At 43.5% G+C, this 20,714-nt stretch overlaps 2 protein-coding genes across 7 annotated transcripts in view; one reads left to right on the forward strand and one right to left on the reverse strand.

Annotated features, from left to right (window-relative positions):
* Window positions 1-7,234, forward strand: part of LOC104014005 (secretory carrier-associated membrane protein 1) — a 92,800-nt gene extending 85,566 nt beyond the window's left edge. For 3 of the 6 annotated variants that reach the window (XM_087762630.1, XM_087762631.1, XM_087762635.1), the window contains one exon: window positions 4,403-7,234. In XM_087762630.1, coding sequence (XP_087618756.1) covers window positions 4,403-4,476 — 74 coding nt within the window. In that variant the 3' untranslated portion in view covers window positions 4,477-7,234. The other 3 variants (XR_015705884.1, XM_087762634.1, XM_087762632.1) reach the window with 3 other exon arrangements.
* The window catches only part of LOC104021652 (LHFPL tetraspan subfamily member 2 protein), a 97,484-nt gene that overhangs the window by 4,392 nt on the left and 72,378 nt on the right, over window positions 1-20,714 (reverse strand). The window contains exon 2 of the mRNA XM_087762637.1: window positions 17,179-17,966. Coding sequence (XP_087618763.1) covers window positions 17,179-17,608 — 430 coding nt within the window. The 5' untranslated portion in view covers window positions 17,609-17,966. The remainder of the gene's footprint in view (window positions 1-17,178; window positions 17,967-20,714) is intronic.

Consider the following 20,714-nt stretch of genomic DNA (forward strand, 5'->3'; position numbering starts at 1 on the left):
TTGTTTTCACACATTATTGCTAGGTATACAGAGCTTGCAAGACATTTGAGCATCTCTACCTACTGTTTATACTTGCACATTTCAAATACTTAGGAATGTTTGCATCCACTTTTGAATTTGTATTTAGCTAGCCCTCTTTCAGCTTTATTTAGTCATTCGTCATAAACATTTTTGCCTTTTTCCTCTGGATTTCTCCTACCTTGAATTTCTTGCCTGGAAAAAATAAAATCTCAAACTGCATCTGCTTATTTGGCCACAGCAGGACATAGTAGACAAATAATACAGCCAGTTCAATAAGCTGCTTTCACAATGAAGGGATTCTGGAGTCAGACACAAACTAACGGATCTAAGTACCCACCGCCAGTGCATAGGTAACACTGGGATCCTCTAAACAGGTGATCAACTGCTGCAGAAGGAAAGCACATTTCTAGTGATGCATGAGCAAAAGCTTCAACTCCTGATCTTGCTAAACCACCTGAACACCCTGCTGTGCCTCAGCCTGGAAGTAAAAAGCTCAAACTAGATGTTTTGCCCATCTGATTGATTGTCACTTGTATTGATAGTTTTCTCTCCTATGAGGACCAGTCTGTATCTAAGCAGTGAAGGGCTTCATTAAGGAAATGAAAAGTCACATTAGAGTCCCTGTACACATGATGTGTCTTTGTACAAAGATGAGAGATTTAATCAAAATGCCTAATATGCTAGTGGCTACAATGCTCTCATCTGAACCCTGTGTATTGGGTTTGTGTGGCAAGGTTTTGGTAGCAGGGGGGCTACAGGGGTGGCTTCTGTGAGAAACAATGAGTTAAAACCAGATCTCCTTCCTATAAGGTATAGAATCATAGAATTGTTTAGGTTGGAAAAGACCTTTAAGATCAAGGCCAACCGTTAACCTAGCACTGCCAAGTCCACCACTAAACCATGTCCCTAAAAATGCTACATCTGCACATCTTTTAAATATCTCCAGGGATGGAGACTCAACCACTTCCCTGAGCAGTCTGTTCCAATGCCTGACTACCCTTTCGGTGAAGAAATTTTTCCTAATATCCAGTCTAAACCTCCCCTGGTGCAGCTTGAGGCCATTTCTTCTCGTCCTATCGCTTGTTACTTGGGAAAAGAGACTGACCCCCACCTTGCTACAACCTCCTTTCAGGTAGTTGTAGAGAGCGATAAGGTCTCTCCTCAGCCTTCTCTTCTCCAGACTAAACAACCCCAGTTCCCTCAGCTGCTCCTCATAAGACTTGTTCTCCAGACCCTTCACCAGCTTCATTGCCCTTCTCTGGACACACTCCAGCACCTCGATGTCCTTCTTGTAGTGAGGGGCCCAAAACTGAACACAGTACTCGAGGTCCAGCCTCACCAGTGCTGAGTACAATGGGACAATCACTTCCCTGGTCCTGCTGGCCACACTATTCCTGATGCAAGCCAGGATGCTATTGGCCTTCTTGGCCACCTGAGCACAGTGCTGAGTACAATGGGACAATCACTTCCCTGGTCCTGCTGGCCACACTATTCCTGATGCAAGCCAGGATGCTATTGGCCTTCTTGGCCACCTGAGCACACTGCTGGCTCATATCAGCCAGCTGTCGACCAGCACCCCCAGGTCCTTTTCTGCCAGGCAGCTCTCCAGCCACTCCTCCCCAAGCCTGTAGCATTGCATGGGGTTGTTGTGACCCAAGTGCAGGACCCGGCACTTTGTTGAATCTCATACATGAATTGTTGAATCTCATACAATTGGCCTCAGCCCATTGATCCAGCTTGTCCAGATCCCTCTGCAGGCCCTTCCTGCCCTCCAGCAGATCAACATTCCTACCCAACTTGGTGTCATCTGCAAACTTACTGAGGGTGCACTCAATCCCCTCATCCAGATCGTTGATAAAGATATTGAACAGCACCAGCCCCAATACTGAGCCCTGGGGAACACCACTTGTGACCGGCCACCAACTGGATTTAACTCCATTCACCACCACTCTTTGGACTCAGCCATCCAGCCAGTTTTTTACCCAGCAAAGAGCATGCCCATCCAAGTCATGAGCAGCCAGTTTCTCCAGGAGCATGCTGTAGGAAATGGTGTCAAAGGCTTTACTAAATTCCAGGCAGACAACATCCACAGCCTTTCCCCTGTCCACTGTGGGTCACCTTGACATAGAAGGAGATCAGGTTAGTCAAGCAGGACCTGCCTTTCATAAACCCATGCTGACTGGGCCTGATCCCGTGGTTGTCCCGTACATGCCATGTGATGGTACTCAGGATGATCTGCTCCATAACCTTCCCTGGCACCGAGGTCAGGCTGACAGGCCTGTAGTTTCCCGGATTCTCCTTCCAGCCCTTCTTGTAAATGGGCATCACATTTGCTAACTTCCAGTCAACTGGGACCTCCCCAGTTAGCCAGGACTGCTAATAGATGATGGCTTGGTGAGCACTTCTGCCAGCTCCCTCAGTACCCTTGGGTGGATCCCATCCGGCCCCATAGACTTGTGTGCGTCTACATGGTGTAGCAGGTTGCTAACCATTTCCCCTTGGATTATGGGGGCTTCATTCTGCTCCCCGTCCCTGTCTTCCAGCTCAGGGGGCTGGGTACCCCAAGAACAACTGGTCTGACTATCAAAGACTGAGGCAAAGAAGGCATTAAGTACCTCAGCCTTTTCCTTGTCCTCTGTCACTATGTTTCCCCCCCGCATCCAATAAAGGATGGAGATTCTCCTTAGCTCTCCTTTAGTTGTTAATGTATTTGTAGAAACATTTTTTTGTTGTCTTAACTAAATATTGTATGTAACTAAACATCAGGACAGCTCATACGTATCAAAATTTGCTTTCTGTTTTCTTTAAAATTTTACTTATAAGAAGAGGAATAATTATGCAAAATAGTTTTTGCTTAAACACAACCAGTTTATCCAGAAAATGAATACAGCCTTCCAGATCCCATAAACATTACTGATTTAGTTGTCCTGCACTGTAAATCCCTTTATTTAACCTGGCACCTTGAGGAAAATAGCTGGTAAATGTGTTATCATCTTCTAGAAGCAGGCTGAAAGTTGTGCTTTTTATGTACGGTGCTGGTTCATCCATAGATTTCAGCCAATCCACAAATTTCTACTAAGTAATAAAATAGAAAAGTGTTTTTTTCTACCCTATACTAACAGATTATACCAAAAACAGCTGTAAAGACTTGTTTACATCTTCTTCAATTCAGTTAGTTAGACTAGCCCATTTTGCAATATGTTAGGTTTTCTTAATTGTTTGTTTAAAGAAATTCAGCCAGCTGCAAAAAACCTTCCTCGTTGAGAAAGAAAAATTAGATCCTAGCTAGTAAGCAGTTAATATACACAAAATGCAAAAACCATTATCCAACTGTCTAAAATTAATGTCTACGAATGCCAGATAGTTCACAAAAGAAAGTCCTTCCTCCAGTGTTTTTCTAATGATGACACAACACCACGGGCATGAATGAACTAAATGTCATTATTTGTGGCAGCAAAATCCATTAGTGAGTGATATCCATTCTCTGTGAAGGGATTTCATCACTGCTTACATTTAAGAACCAATGACAAATTTTATGCAGTGTTTCCTGGCTGATTGGCCAAACTGCATTAAGTATTGCTTTATCTTGGACAGACCTGGATAAGCTGTGCTTTCATCCTGCTGAGCCCAGCAGCTGTTTCAGACTAAAAACAAGCAATTCCTTCTCCTCTATTCATCACTAGTTTCCTGTTCTGTATAACCAGCGTGACTACATGATGTATTTTTTCTAACTCTACATTGGTATGGTCCAGTTGCTGTTTTTCTCTAATAATCACAAGGTAGTTAAAAATCACCATCACGGAAGTAATAAACCAAATCTGAAATGCTAATGTAGCTGCTGCCACCAAGGAAGTTTTTAAGGTTTACCCCCCCCATCACTATCAAACCTAGAGAGCCTATGTTTAACTGCAAACCTGGCTTATGGCTGAGTCACAAGCAGGACTGAGAAGTTACATCCATCTCTTTTTACCAAAAACTGAGCACTGAAGAACTCCTGAAAGCTACTGGTTCATGTTATGTATGCCCCAAGCTGAAACGCCATTACCCAAAACTCAGCCCCCCCAAAAGGCTGCAGCACTGTCAAGTGTATTCATCAGGATTTTACTGAATTTTTTTTTTTTTTAAGAGTATAGAAAATTCCTGGAGAAATATTGACTGCAGCCCACAGTTTGATAAACTACAGCAGTTTTTTCAAAGGTGAAAAAAAAAATTTGGAGAAAAGTCTTAATTATGGGCTGTGAATACAGTCAGATTCTCACCTGTTGTGGTTTCTTTTTTTTTCCCCCTTAGCTAACTTTGTGAATCCTATACTGGCCTAGCATAATAAAAGAAAAAAAAAGTAATGTTTTCACTACCGAACCTACCTTCTACTCCATTTCAGTGCAGACAGAAAGCTTCTCAGGACATCTGATATCCTGCAGAAAGTGGCATTTTCTACTTCCTGCAAAACTATGAACCATGCGTGCTCTGCGAAAAGGATCTGGCAATTAGGAGAAGGAGCTAAAGTATTTATTTTATCAACGAACCGTGAAAAACTAACGACTATACCCTTGAAGAGGAGCTAACAGACTGATAAAAGGGAACATCCTGGCGCCAAAGGTTGGATGATTGCCAAAGCAGCATGAGGACAGATAAAACTGGGTGAAAGGTAAAAGCAGCGAGGGAATATCGAGACCATCGACTCAATTCAGGACTGGAAAGACTTGCCCCCCCCCCCCCCGAAAGGAGCATGCGTGCTAATTTGCATAGCAAGCGAGGCTAATTTAAATACAGCAAACCAATAGAGCATGAAATGTTAATCACTAACCAATAAGTGTAATTTGGGGCGGGTTTATACTAATCATGTAGCAGGATAAATATGCTGTAGTTTTGTACGAAGATGTGCTAGCTTTGTGGAACTACCATTTAGCACCCATCTTTGTGCACAAACATGAATAAAATACCTCTGCACTGTGTGTCAGTTGACGTTTGCACACTGGGCTAATGACCCCACTTTTGGAACAACACATGCACCTCTTCTCACTATCACTAATATTTATCATCATTTCTCATTTCATTAATAACGCTTCCTACTTGCTAGGAAAAGTGAATAAAGATGATTCAGTTAAGCCACTTCAACATACCCACAACAGAAATGACATTCTTTGGATTTTATGCTAACAACAAGTAGAGAGGCACAGACTCTTCACATATTCAGCTCAAAGCTCCGGTACCTGGCTGAGCTGCACAGCATACAAAGATCCCTTCCTGATTCTCCCTCCCTGCCCAAAAAGGGGTGCTCATATAGAAAGATCAAGAGGAGCTTTGCCTCCTGCTTCCTAGTAACTACAAAAGAGATAGAGCTCATTTCAATGACTCCTGCAGCTTAAAAAAAATACACACAAGATGCTTTACCACTCACAGAGCAAACCGTGGGCTAAAGCAGAAGCCAACAATCCAAAGCACTTAACTGTCCAACTACCTGTAAACAGAGCAGCAGCTTCCAGAGACCCAAAAAAAAGAACCACCTCTGTGGTCCTGGGAACACAGATAAGGAGGGAAGGAAAAATGCCCATGTGGAAAGAACAAGGTAAGATATAGTAGGGGTAGCAAGAGCAGGAGAGGTTATGATGCTGCTTGGAAAGGCAAGCTCTGCTTTTAAATAGGCAAAATGGTTAACTGTGATACAAATAGCTTGGCAGTCTCTATGCTCTTCCACCTTTGACCTAAGGAGCACCACACAACCATTTTATGCAACACGAAAAAGCCAGAGGGCTGTTTCTACGGCTAATGCTGTAGCCTTGATCTACATCTAACACACATCCAAGCAGATGCAGTTGAGCAAAAACCACTTACAGGCCAGTCTGTGACTAGACAATCCACAGGGGGAAAAAACATGGTAAATCCTCAGCACTGATTTCTCATACCAGCGTCCACAGGGCAGAGCCTGGCCAGGTCCCTTACATCTTTGCTTCTTTGACAGAAGTTTATGCTTAATTGCCTATATCCTTGCCTTTCTGTAGCCACTGCTCAGTCCCTGGGGCTCGCCTGCCTGCAGCTCTCTCATTTTGGTTATTTATTTGCATTACCACAGAGCCTGGCAGCTCTGCTCACAGTTTCTGCCTCCAATAGCCAACAACCTACTTTTCAGATAAGGCACACAGAGACAGAGCGCAAGCGCAAGGTAACCCCAACCAGCACACCAGCAATAGTTTCATCACATCCATAGCCTGATGATTACTAAGTTTTTCTTTTACAGCCTTTGCAACAAGAAAAGAAAAAAATGTCTTTATTGGGTTTGTGTGGCAAGGTTTTGGTAGTGGGGGGTCTATAGGGATGGCTTCTGTGAGAAGCTGCCAGAAGCTGCCCCTATGTCTGATAGAGCCAATGCCAGCCAGCTCCAAGCTGGCCAAAGCTGAGCCAATCAGCAATAGTGGTAGTGCCTCTGTGGTAACATATTTAAGAAGGGGAAAAAAACTGCTGCGCAACAGCAGCCGGAAGAGAGAGGAGTGAGAATATGTGAGAGAAACAACCCTGCAGACACCAAGGTCAGTGAAGAAGGAGGAGGAGGAGGTGCTCCAGGCACCAGAGCAGAGATTCCCCTGCAGCCCATGGTGAAGACCATGGTGAAGCAGGTTGTTTCCCTGCAGCCCATGGAGGTCCACGGTGGAGCAGATATCCACCTGCAGCCCATGGAGGACCCCACGCCAGAGCAGGTGGATGCCCAAAGGAGGCTGTGACCCTGTGGAGAGCCTGCACTGGAGCAGGCTCCTGGCAGGACCTGTGGACCCATGGAGAGAAGAGCCCACGCTGGAGCAGGTTTGCTGGCAGGACTTGTGACCCTGTGGGGGATCCACACTGGAGCAGTCTGTTCCTGAAGGACTGCACCCTGTGGAAAGGACAAGTGGAAAGGACCCATGCTGGATCAGTTTGTGAAAAACTGCAGCCCGTGGGAAGGACTCACGTTGGAGAAGCTTGTGGAGGACTGTCTCCCGTGGGAGGGACCCCACAATGGAGCAGGGAAAGAGAGTGAGGAGGAAGGAGCAGCACAGACAATGTATGATGAAATGACTGCAACCCCCATTCCCCCTCCCCCTGCACCACTGGGGAGGGGGAGGAGGTAGAGAAATCAGGAGTGAAGTTGAGCCTGGGAAGAAGGGAGGGGTGGGGAGAAGGTGTTTTAAGATTTGGTTTCATTTCTCATTACCCTACTCTGGTGGTGATTGGCAATAAATAAAATTAATTTCCCTGAGTCGAGTCTGTTTTGCTTGTGATGGTAATTGCTGAGTAATCTCCCTGTCCTTATATCTACCCACAAGCCTTTCATCATATTTTCTCTCCCCTGTCCAGCTGAGGAGGGCGGGTGATAGAGCAGCTTGGTGGGCACCTGGCATCCAGCCAAGGTCAACCCACCACAATGTTGAAGCAAGATAAATGGGTTTTCAGTTGCTTGTGGATAGCACAAAGCAGCATGGGGGTGTGTGGTTTTGTTTTCTGAAGAGTCCCCAGGGCGGGGATAGTGGTGGAGGAGGACACTGGATGGGCTGCACAGAGCCAGGAGCAAAGTATCCTGCTAATGAATGAAAGACATCAGAGAGTATGGCCTAGAGCTCACAAGGGGCTGGAAAGGGGAGCCAAGCGCCTTATCCTTGGCATTCATTTATACTCACAGTGCACAGGAACACAAGACCAGCTCCTAGCACAATCTACCAATTTGTGTATAAAAGTTGCTTTCTGGATCAATTAACTGTTATAACTCTCAGGTTTCTTGAATTTGACTCAGTTATTCTTACACTTGACTCATTCAAATATTACTTCTGTATTTAATCTGCATTGTTCTGCTTTCTAAGCCATTTAATGCTGTAAATTGAGATTAAAACACTAAAGCTTTTGTTAGTCATAGAAGTACAAAGCTCAGTTTTTGTGTTGTATAATTTTATGTCAGCATAATCTGGTGAAGCAACAATTATCTCCTGTCGACAGTTTGCCTTGAGATGGATCTGGCAGGAGGACAGTAAATATTAATGATACAGATTTTTTTTCTTAATAAATCATTTTTTGCTCTTGTCCCAGTGTCTTTGAACAGAAGCCAATCTTCAAGAGAAAGAACAGAGAACAAAAATCTGGTGCTCTGTCTGAAGAAGTTTTCTGCAAGGAATCCTTACATTTCCTCTTGCTAACGTACAGTAAATGAGAGGTTTAATTCACATTCAGTCTACCTGTGGATTAATTACTGTTTGTTCCACCTTCTGGGAGGAACAAATTCATTTTGAAAACATTACAGGCTGTTTTCCACTGTGCTCCTCTACAGGCTCCCAGAGCTCAGGCTTGCTCTGTTCTAGATTTAACCTGCTCTCTGAGCACAGCTCACTGCTGGGGTGTGCAGCTTCTGCTGTACGCATACTCTTGTTCCTACTTCTTAATTAGCCCTATCCCACTTCTTTAAATCAGTATAATAATTTTTCAAAATTACATTTTCCTTCTTGTTAGTTGTTACCAGCTCTCAGTTACCTTTTCTCTTAGGATTCCTTAAAACAGAGCTCGAATAGGGAATCCCAGTCGCCCAGGAATCTTGGAAGTGATCATGAAGTGATCATGATCATATCACCAGAGAAGGAGGTGATGTGCTGAGGAGGCCCCACTGTATAATAAACTGCCAGACTCTTATTCCCAGGGTCGTGGGTTCGTGCCCACATTGGGCACCAAAAATGACTGTTGTGGTTTAACCCCAGCCAGCAACTAAGCACCACACAGCTACTCGCTCACTCCCCCCTCCCCGGTGGTATGAGGGAGAGAATCAGAAGAGTAAAAGTGAAAAAAATTTGTGGGTTGAGATAAAGACAGTTTAATAGGTAAAGCAAATCTGCGCACGCAAGCAAAGGAAAACAAGGAATTCATTCGCTGCTTCCCGTGGCAGGCAGGTGTTCAGCCATCTCCAGGAAAGCAGGGCTTCATCACGCGTAATGGTTACTTGGGAAGACAAACGCCATCACTCCAAACATCCCCCCCCTTCCTTTGTCTTCCCCCAGCTTTATATGCTGAGCATGATGTCATGTGGTATGGAATAGCCCTTTGGCCAGTCTGGGTCAGCTGTCCTGGCTGTGCCCCCTCCCAGCTTCTTGTGCACCTGGCAGAGCATGGGAAGCTGAAAAGTCCTTGACTAGTGTAAGCACTACTTAGCCACAACTAAAACATCAGTGTGTTATCAACATTATTCTCATCCTAAATCCAAAACACAGCATTATACCAGCTACTAGGAAGAAAATTAACTCTGTATCACAGACAAAACCAGGACAGTATCCACCCCTTATTCTATACCATCTACGTCACGCCCAGGCCCTATCCTTTCCAATACATTCCCATTAATCACCACCACTTTTCCTGTCTTTTGATATATACACACAGATATCATTCCCTTAGTCCATGGGCCATCCCTCTAAAATGTCCATTGAGTTCATTTAGTCCATGACTTTGGGCTCCATCTGTCATAACAGTCTTTCAGGGCAGGAGAGATGGTGTGTGGTGTTGGATTGTTGCATGCTGAAGCCAGTTCTGGTTCCATCACCGCTGCACCTTGCTTGGTTTCCTCAAAGTTCATTCTTCATTAATCTGGGTGGTTCTTACTGTAATACCGTTGATATGGCATATAGCCACCATAGAAGTGATGACATCCAGTATTATATAGCAACTAACATTATACAGTTCAGTTCATTGGCTATTTTCACCCCAAATCACATCTCCTCGAGGTACACATCGGGCTTCCCCATCCTCCTGCATCACCCACCAAGTGCACCCAGGTCCTTGAGCAAAAGCAATCCCATGAATGGGTTTACCTCTGCCTGAGGCAGGAGTAACCCAGACTGTCTTCCCCAGCATATTTTTTAGGTGCACTACGGGGACTTTATCCCCCTCTACAGTACATAAAAGTCTTGATTGGGCAGGGCCAGCTCGATTGGCAGATCCCCTAGTGTTGACTAACCAGGTGGCCTTTGCTAAATATGTATCCCAGTGTTTGAATGTCCCACCTCCCATTGCTCTCAGTGTAGTCTTTAACAGTCCATTGTATCGTTCGATTTTCCCAGAGGCTGGTGCATGATAGGGGATGTGATATACCCACTCAATGCCATGCTCCTTGGCCCAGGTGTCTATGACGATGTTTTGGAAATGAGTCCCGTTGTCTGACTATGTTCTTTCTGGGTTGCATGTTGCCATAAGACTTGCTTTTCAAGGCCCAGGAGAGTGTTCCGGGCAGCTGGATGGCTTTCACCTCTGCAGACTGGCTTGATTCACCTTCTCCTTCAGCAGTTACTGGGACTTGTCCTATAGGACTCCATACAGCAGCTTTCCATCTCTGATGCTTCCCCACAAGATGACAGGACCCATCACTGAACAGGGCATATTGCTTCTCATTTTCTGGCAGTTTATTATACAGTGGGGCCTCCTCAGCACGCGTCACCTCCTCCTCTAGTGATATTCCAAAATCTTTGCTACTGCATGGGCTATCTCCTTGTATTCCCGGAGCTGGCTAGCCGCTTCATCCAGCATTGGTCCCTCTTCATCTTTCCAGGTCAGTATTGCCAACAAGTTGGCATATGATGCTGGTGCGCTCCATACCAACTTCTGCCACATGGGTCATGTGCACTGCACTTCATCTGGATCTTTGGACAACTGCTCGTTGTTCAGGTCACCATAAATCACCTCCAGCATGGCTAATTCCCTCAGGTACTGGATACCTCTCTCCATGGTGGTCCACTTGCCTGGGTGACATATAACATCTTCCTTGAAGGGATACCTTTCCTTCACACCTGACAGGAGTCGCCTCCAGAGGCTGAGGACTTGTGCCCCTTTTCCAATTGCTTTGTCAACGCCCCCTTCCCTAGAAAGGGATCCCAGCTGCTTGGCTTCCCTACCCTCTAATTCCAGGCTACTGGCCCCGTTATCCCAGCATCGGAGCAGCCAGGTGACAATGTGCTCGCCTGGATGACGACTGAAATCTTTTCACATCTCTCACAGCTCGCTCAAGGATAGGGATTGGGTGGTTTCTGTCTCGTTTACGAGTTCTGCCTCTTCCTCCTCCTCTCCTTGTGATGGCCCTGCTTTTTCATCATCCCTTTCTAAGTGAGCTGACTTTTGCTTCCAAGATTTCTTCTTGTGTATAGGGGCGACTGATACTGGCACAGGTTGGTTCTCTGGTTCAGCTGCAGTGCCTGTCGCCGGGGTTTGAGCAGATACGGTGCCTGTCGTGGGGGTTTGAGTAGCTACAGTGCCTGTCACAGGGGTTTGGAGTAACCGTAATGCCTGTCACTGAGGTTTGAGTAGCCAGAATGCTTGTTGCGGTGGTTGGAGTTTCCACAGTGTCTGTCGCTGGGGTTTGAGTAGCCATAGTTCCTGCTGCGGGTGTTGGAGTAGCTGCAGTGCCTGTCGCAGGGGTTGGAGTAGCCGCAGTATTCTTAAATAGTTGTTTAACCCTGAGCAAGACCTGACACACATTCAGGAGACATAGCAATAGGAACATGCTGCTTTGAACATCCCACGGATATTCAAAGTTCTCAAAAGCTATTGTAATTAGCCTGGAGAAGAAGGGGAAGATGGAGGAAGGTGTCTCTCCCAAAGGTTGGCTCTCCGAGGAGAAAAAGTAAAAAGTGTAATTACTAATAATTTCTGATAGAAGGCTCCCGAAGTACAGAGGTGGCAGCAATGCTGAGTACAAATATGAGATTGATCTCATGACCAATAATTTTTTCATACCACAAGCCGGTGTTACACAGTACAGCAAAGCGACGACCTTAATCCATTTCCCAGAGATGATAAACAGCACATAAATACTGATAAACATTACATATGGCAAGTAAGGTGTTACATAACACAACTCTGAGAACAAATAAAACAACTCTGAGAGCAAATGAATCAACATTGTGACCAGTGATTACTAAACTAATATAATGAATGCTTATCACAAATTTGTTTTAACACGCTCTGGTCAGATCTGTCATTATCTCAACCCTTCGAGCCCCACGTTGGGTGCCAAAAAGGACTGTCATGGTTTAACCCCAGCTGGCAACTAAGCACCACACAGCCGCTCGCTCACCCTCCCCCTGCCCGGGTGGGATGGGGGAGAATCAGGGAAAAAAAAGTAAAACCCTGGAGAAATGAGCTGATTTTCTTGTGTATTTTTTTCTTGTGTATAGGGGCAACTGATACCGGCACAGCTTGGTTCTCTGGTTCAGCTGCAGCATCTGTTGCAGGGGTTGGAGTAGCCACAGTGCCTGTCACCGGGTCTTGGAATATCCTCATTGTCTGTCGTGGGGGTTGGAGTAGCCACAGTGCCTGTTGTTTTGTCGTCAGATCCAGAGACCTTCTCTTCCCCTTGAGGGTTCTGAATAGTGTTTAATAGGGCTCGGTAGGCATGGGCCAGGCCCCAGCACGTTGCAGTGATTTGTGTCTCTCTGGAGTTGCCAGGGTGACAACATACTTTTTCCAAATACTTTACTAATTTTTCAGGATTCTGCAGTTGTTCAGGGGTGAAGTTCCAAAACATTGGAGGTGCCCACTGTCCTAGGTTGCCCATGCTCTCCCACACACCCTGACACTCATAACTATCCAGCCTCGGGGCAGATCTCTGGATGATATTCTTAAACTGCTTATTAACCTTAGACAAAACTGAAACAATATTCCCAAGAAATACCAATAGAAGTATCTTAACTACCCAAGGATGTTCAAGATACTGAAAAGTTGTTGTAATGAAGGACGAAACATCATAGAAGAAGGCAGCGAAGGTGCCATTCTGTATGTCCTCCATAAAAAAACCTCTCAGAGGTATAATTGCTAATTGTCTCCATGAGGTGGTACCCGAAGTACAGTAATGGCTTCACTACAGAACCCAAATACCAGATAGCGCTCAAGGTCAGTGTTATAAAAACAAATCTCCCAGGCAAAACATCACTAATCACTGCAGAGCACAACAAACTGCAAAACCCAACACCAATCTTTAACCTGTACAGCAAAAAAAAAGAGTATGGTGCAGATCAGATAAACTAAGATCGAGAACAGATGAATCAATATTATGACCAGCAACTGTTAACAGATATAAATTCCTTAATACACTCTGGTTAATCTGTTATTACCTCAAATCCTTCGTGCCCCACGTTGGGCACCAAAAAGGACTGTTGTGGTTTAACCCCAGCCAGCAACTAAGCACCACACAGCTGCTCGCTCACTCCCCCCTCCCCGGTGGGATGGGGGAGAGAATTGGAAGGGTAAAAGTGAGAAAACTTGTGAGTTAAGAACAGTTTAATAACTGAAATAAAATATAATAATAATAATAATAATAATAATAATAATAATAATAATAATAATAAATTGTAATGAAAGGGAAAATAACAAAAAGAGAGAGAAATAAAACTCAGGAAAAACAAGTGATGCAACAGCTCACAACCCGCTGATCGACGCCCAGCCAGTCCCCCAGCAGCAAACGCTGCCCCCCAGCCAACTCCTCCCAGTTTATATACTGGGCATGACGTCATGTGGTATGGAATAGCCCTTTGGCCAGTCTGGGTCAGCTGTCCTGGCTGTGCCCCCTCCCAGCTTCTTGTGCACCTGGCAGAGCATGGGAAGCTGAAAAGTCCTTGACTAGTGTAAGCACTACTTAGCCACAACTAAAACATCAGTGTGTTATCAACATTATTCTCATCCTAAATCCAAAACACAGCACTATACCAGCTACTAGGAAGAAAATTAACTCTATCCCAGACGAAACCAGGACAAAACACAGGGGCCTGCTCAATTGTTGAGGTTGAGATAATATATGCGCTACTAATTTAGCTTCTGCTTCCTGACACACAGTCAGGATGTCGCTGGCAGGTCATGGCTCACCTGCATGTCCGTCAGCTGCCAGCTACGCTGCCAGCTGTGGGGAAGGGTCTATGTCTGCCCAGCCACGAAACCAGGGGCCAGCTCTGCCAAGCTGTGCCCTTAGAGGTTAAAAAAAAAAAGCCAAGAAAAATTATTGATTGATGAACTTTGGAAAGGAAATTGTGTCAGAGGCAGGCTGAACCTGTTTTAGGCTCTGTCCTAGGCTCCCCCCTACCCTCCTTTTGAGGCCAGGATATGTTTAGATTATATCACAGTGAAGTACCAAAGCTGAAATAAGGCTTATAAACATATATGCAAGTATCCTATATCCATACCAAGATATGTCAATACGGGATCATCAATTATTTACTTTTTATAACTAGATGATTACTGTGAAAATTTACTTTGAATTGTTTCTTATCAGCTACCATATAATGATGTATTGCCTCTTCTAGCCTCTGCATTTCAAGTGATTCACAGACTGTAAAAATAGAATACTTTCCCCAAAAAGACATTCAAATGAAAGTCTGCCTGGCCTTCTTGCTGCTGAGTAGCAATTATCTATTTAATTACATGGCTCCATTCTTTGCACTCTATTGCAGAGAAAAGATGCTTTTCCAGATAAAACAATCCTCAAACATTTCAAAACCAGGGCCACTGATTACTATTTCTACAGCTCCAGAATGAAAGACCCTGCAGTCTGAAAATGAGTGGTGGAAAGTCTGGCTCTATAATAAAGGAGTTACAGGAGTTTAAACAAGAGCCTTATTTTCTTCCTTTATAGCTTTGTATTTCTAATTTTCTGTCACAAAAAAAACCCCTCTGTGGACCAGATATGTGTATGGCTCCTTCCTGCTGACCTAAATGAGAGTTTGCATGTTTCTCCAAGGGCCGTAACAGAACAGATGTGGCTGTGTTCTGTAATTTCACCTTAGGCATCATCCAGGTCACAACCAATGTTGCTAGACTTAAAAGATATATCCAGTATATGTTATTTTTTTTAATTATGAATTCCAGGAATAAATTAACTTGCTGTATGTTTTTAATTATATTAAATCTCCACAGCAAAGATATAGAGATTTTAAATGAGATGGAGTCTGCAAGATCCTGAGTTCCTGTAGATGACTCTACCATGGGTGCATCTCATCTTTGAAAATATGTTTGACATACTTGCAAATATTGGACTGATATAGGCTGATAAACAAAATGATTTTGTTAATTCTTCTTCTACGCTTATTAAAAACCATAACTGTTCAGATTTGAAAGAATGATCTTACGCTTAAGACGATTAAGGCAGGGTTGTATCTTGTTCTCTGGTCAGGGCATTAGTCTAGCTATCATAATCCTTGTATGGATTAACCAGGCCAACAACTGTCCTTCTTGAACAAATTGCTTAAGCATTTTCCAAAACTCAAGAACTGAGAAAGTTGAAATTAACAGCTGTGATAAGTCATAAAGAAAATACTTCCAACTAAGTAAGCAGATGCTGTAATGCTACTGGCACAAAAGTAGCAGTGGACCCAATAAAATTAATCTCGAGAAAATGAGTTGCTAGCTGCAAGATGCCTGGCTGCCAATACTGGTAGGCATACTTCTCATAGCAATGGTTTCAGTAATGTGATGTTTCAATTACCCAGTTTCCTGCTGTGTCATTATTTATCTGAATTATAAGAAGGGAAGTGCTTCTATCCTCAGTACAGCTCAAAAAAGGACTGATCTATCCCCTAACATGTAAGAAATGCTTTGTCTACCATATTGTTCAAGTCTTGAGGCCACAAGTCCCTTTACAGGTACATCTGGTTTGATAGGGGTTGGACTAGATGACCTTTAAAGGTCCCTTCCAACCCAGACCGTTCTATGATTCTATGATAATAAAACATAAAACTGCCTTTGCACATATTTTCTCACAAATACATGGTCTCCAGAACAGTTTTCTAAGATATAAGAATCTACTTCCTGCTAATCTTGATGTTTGACTAGATATTTTGAGATGGTATCAGAGTTGTAAGGTTATCTTTTCAATAGACCCAAGTCTGACATGCCAAACATCTACTTATGCTGCTAACCACTCTCTCCCATACAAATACACTTCCAACAGAAAAGAAGTAATATCATCTCTTGAAAATCAGGTTTCATGGATTATCTCTGAAGCATGGGGTAAGAAAGCAAGGAGATAAAACCTTCTCCTGGCTCTAATCTGCACTGCAGAGCTGCTTACCTGTTGCACTGGTGATGGCAAATCCTGTAAACCAGGAGTGACTACAGCAAAACCTGTAATTTTTATCTAAAGGATAAATTAGATAAAGCAGATAATTAATCTGCTAATTGTATGCCATCATCTGAACAAAAGCATCTTGAGCCAACTTAGGGATCTAATTCTGCCCCAGAAGCACAAACCTTACATTGTGGGTGATGCAAAATAAGCATTATGCTTTTATACTGAAATTGCATGAAATGGAGGAAGGTGAGAGTCACTGCGCTAGTGCTTTAGGAGACGAACACAGTCACACAGCACAAAAGACAAAAACCCATGTACAGGACAGATTCTCCCCATGGCTTGATGGTGAGTAGAGAAAGCCAAATACTGCTCTAACTAGGGCTGTCCAGTGTTGGTTTACATAGCAGTCACTTAATCTGTGTAAAATCCCCGGGTTTAAGCAGAAACACTAAATCTCTAGAACCAATTCATCTTTTCAGGCAAAGCACAGCTGAGACTTGGACAGTGAAGAAATAAGCTCACCGGGCTGTGTAATTGCAGCTGAACAATAAGCTGGCTAAAGGAAGGGTTTAATTGTAAGGTATCGCTTGTCAAGCTCACAGCCTTGAAGGATGCTGCTTAGTATGAAACCATGGGTGTGCAACTCCGCAGGCTGTTCTTATCCCTGGGGTGGTATTTGCTCTCACCACAGTCATGAAGTGTCTGAGACGCTGAGAGAACTGCCTTCGGTCTATGGAAAAATTACTAAAGTAGTGAGAGGGAGATAGACTGCCTTAACAAGAGTATTAACTTTGTTCTCTGCTGGTAACAAAGGAGAGAAGTTTTTGTTACTGAAAGAAATTCAAACAGAGAGGAAAAAACTGACCAGCAAACAAAAGCAACACTGGTCAGTTCATTTTGGCACACACCAGACTGCAATCCTGCTGCCAATGTCAATGTATTACATGCTGTGTAGCTATAAATTTCAGTTGTGTTTGAATAAACACCAGCACATAGAAACGCTTTGGGTCTGCCTAAAGCAGTCTGTTTGTAGACAGGACAGAATCGTTGTTTCTTCAGCTGAATGGCACAAAAATTAAAATCTTTAGTTGCTCTCAAAGTACACGTACCTGCAATCCCTTGTAGCAGCCCACAGACATTAAAAATGCTTTTCTTCATAATACTCTGCACACACATAGTAAAGACAGACACAAATGCCATGGCGCAGAGAATCATGATTCCCAAGGCTAGGAAAATAGTGGTTGCCTGCCAGAACCCACTGGCAATCTCATTGAAGTTTTCGGCGTAAGGACCACAAAGTGTGTCTCGTCTAGAAAGCTGCATGTGGGAGATTCTGGTGCAGTGCCCGTAGATGCCCAGTGTCAGATGGTAAGGCTCCTGCAACCCCCCTGTTCTGTTGTCCATGTCCTCAGAGCTCAAAGGCTTTGCTTTGCCAATCAGCCAGTCTGCCCTCATGAAAGCAATGAGCTCTGTGAAAGCCACAACAATACTCAGGAGAGTCCATAGCATTGACCGACATGTTACAATGACATGACACATATTGATGTCCAGTGCTTATGATCAGTGCAGCTGACAGTCTTAAAATCCAAGCATGAAGGGGAAAAAAATAAATTAAGAAAGAAAAAAAAAGACCCTAAGAAAATCACTGTGGCTGTTCTGCTTGCTCTTTCAGCTCTCTCACAACAGCCAAGATGAAATTTCTCAGGAGAAAAAGTGAATGGCCCCAAGTTTTGCAAGCAGTACAGTAATTTGTTCTCTCCATTTAGTTCCTCCTTTTTTCTTTCTGGGATGCTGATCTTTGAAGTATGCTTTTCTTTCTTAACATTCACATTGGCACATGACACTGCAGGCTGGCGGGGGAGGCCACAAGGACTGCCCACTGTTTGACATCACACACCTACAAGAAAAAAAAGAGACAACACGTCAGCAGTGAGAAAAAAGTTTTCATTTCCATCCCCACAATGAACCAAGATCTCATGCAGATCCACATCAACATACAAAAGCTCTAATGAGGGCCTGTCAAACAGAGCCTGCTGAAAACCTCCTGGGTTCATCGAATATACCTTTTGTAATAACAGAGAGCTTAAGTGTCAGCCTGCCAAAAAAAAATTAATTCTCTCAGTATTTCCACTTTAAATAAGTCCACTACAAGCCTATATTCTTCTGATGTCATCAGCACAATTAAAGAGAATATAATAGAAAATGTCTTTATTTTTTAAGATAAGTTCCAAAAAGCTCTAGAATCTGTATTTCTGTGCAAGCACCGCACCCATGTAAACTCCTTGTCTTTGTAATTCCAGGATTTTAATTGAGGTGCAAGGGACATAAGAGTTGAACACCCATCATAGCTGTTGTTGCTTACTCTGTACATGCTGAACATAATAAAATACTGTTTATTGAACACAGATGAGGACAAAGTTCATATTTACTTAAGCAGGTGGAAATTCCAGATGAACACTGGCAGCCATAAAAACATGGCACTGATAACAAACATAGGATACATATAGTAGAATCAGAAAGAAAAGACCACACCATGGGGTTCTTTTCCATTTGAAATACAAGTGCAAGAATAAATTGCGGTAATGTTTTAAAACACAGTATCTCCAGAAAAGTCACCGCATAAGCAAAATAGCCTGGTCCAAAGATGATATGGAGGTAGTGTCAAATCTCAGAACTTCACTGGAATGTATACTTCCCCATTTTGCAACATACTGAAACTTCACAGCACCTAAAAGTTAATAAATGTCACCAATAACTACAGTTCAATAGAACATATTTAGCTTTCCAATGAAACCTTCACAAATCAGCTTTTCACAGGTAACAAGTACTTTATTCTGGTACAAAGCGTATCTCCAGAGCAACGTACCATTATTCATGGGAGAGCTTCTGGATATATTTATTCTTGCACTAGTGATGCCTTCGAATGGGAAGGCCGCTCACCTGCAACTCCTTTTTGTAAGCAGACAGACAGAAACACATAAAGTAGGATGACACATAGACCAGAGTAGGGGCAGGGGCACTTCTTTTCAAGACTTAGCAGGAAAAGGTTGCAGATAAAGTATTAGAGATAAGTTACAGTTCAGTCATGCTTGTGTAGTTAACCTTTTCCTTCCAACACACACCACCTTGAGTTTCCAAATGAACCTAACCTATTCTCACACGGCTCCAACAGCATGTTTGTGCCATACATCCAAGTCTTTCCAGCTACAAACTGTCCTAAATAACTCTGTGCTTCATGCACCCTTTTTCCTCCCATTTTTGCTCGACAGAAACTTAAGCTAGGCCCTTGTGAGGCTGAAAACTGGCTGTTTATTCCTCCTCTGAGTTCCCCATCCCTTGACAAGTTTTTTCCATGACAGAACTGTGTGTTCTTCACAGCATGCCACTCAATATCCACTTCTGACCAACTGTTGAAATATTTGCTTTGACAGCCCAAATTCAAAATATACAACAGTTCTTTAACCCCCTTGGTATTAACTCATTCAAAATAATTCTCATTGAGGAAGCAGACATCTTTTTTTTAGGTTTGCCTCTTAGTCATTTGGGTCTCCCCCTGTTTTTACTATTGTGTTCAACTGTGCAGGTGCTGAAGAAGGCCATCCGTGGTGGGCAAGCGGGTGCCCCAGGGGGGAAACAGCCCCGCACAGTGAGCACCTGCATGAGCCACATGCCACGGCAGCTCCCCAGTGCAAGGGTCTCGGCAGTGCTATCCCACCCCACCATACGACCTGCTGTTCCTCAGCTAGCCAGCACAGCTCTTGGATGGGTCAAAACTACAACTTCAGCCTCATTTACTCTGCTCCCTGAACCATGCTCATAGTCAGGCTCTGCATTAAGTGAAGTTTAACACAGTTAAAAGATGTTAAAAGCATCCAGAAAGCATAAAACTGAGTTTTTGAATACAAAATCTTTTGGTTATTTTAATCTAAGAAAATAAACCATATTAAGATATTCTATTAATATTCTATTAATTCTATGTATGCCAAAAGGTAATAAATAAATAAATAAATAAACAAACAAAAATACTGACAGTGACTGTTCTAATGAGGCAGTACAAGATGGTGTTCTGGTTTCGTCTGGGATAGAGTTAATTTTCTTCCTAGTAGCTGGTATAATGCTGTGTTTTGGATTTAGGATGAGAATAATGTTGATAACACACTGATGTTTTAGTTGTGGCTAAGTAGTGCTTACACTAGTCAAGGACTTTTCAGCTTCCCATGCTCTGCCAGGTGCACAAGAAGCTGGGAGGGGGCACAGCCAGGACAGCTGACCCAGACTGGCCAAAGGGCTATTCCATACCACATGACGTCATGCCCAGTATATAAACTGGGAGGAGTTGGCTGGGGGGCAGCGTTTGCTGCTGGGGGACTGGCTGGGCGTCGATCAGCGGGTTGTGAGCTGTTGCATCACTTGTTTTTCCTGAGTTTTATTTCTCTCTCTTTTTGTTATTTTCCCTTTCATTACAATTTATTATTATTATTATTATTATTATTATTATTATTATTATTATTATATTTTATTTCAGTTATTAAACTGTTCTTAACTCACAAGTTTTCTCACTTTTACCCTTCCAATTCTCTCCCCCATCCCACCGGGGAGGGGGGAGTGAGCGAGCAGCTGTGTGGTGCTTAGTTGCTGGCTGGGG

This window comes from Nipponia nippon, unplaced genomic scaffold, assembly GCF_047370975.1.
Source record: "Nipponia nippon isolate SJK-2023a ecotype South Korea unplaced genomic scaffold, ASM4737097v1 scaffold_26, whole genome shotgun sequence".
Taxonomy (NCBI): Eukaryota; Metazoa; Chordata; class Aves; order Pelecaniformes; family Threskiornithidae; genus Nipponia; species Nipponia nippon.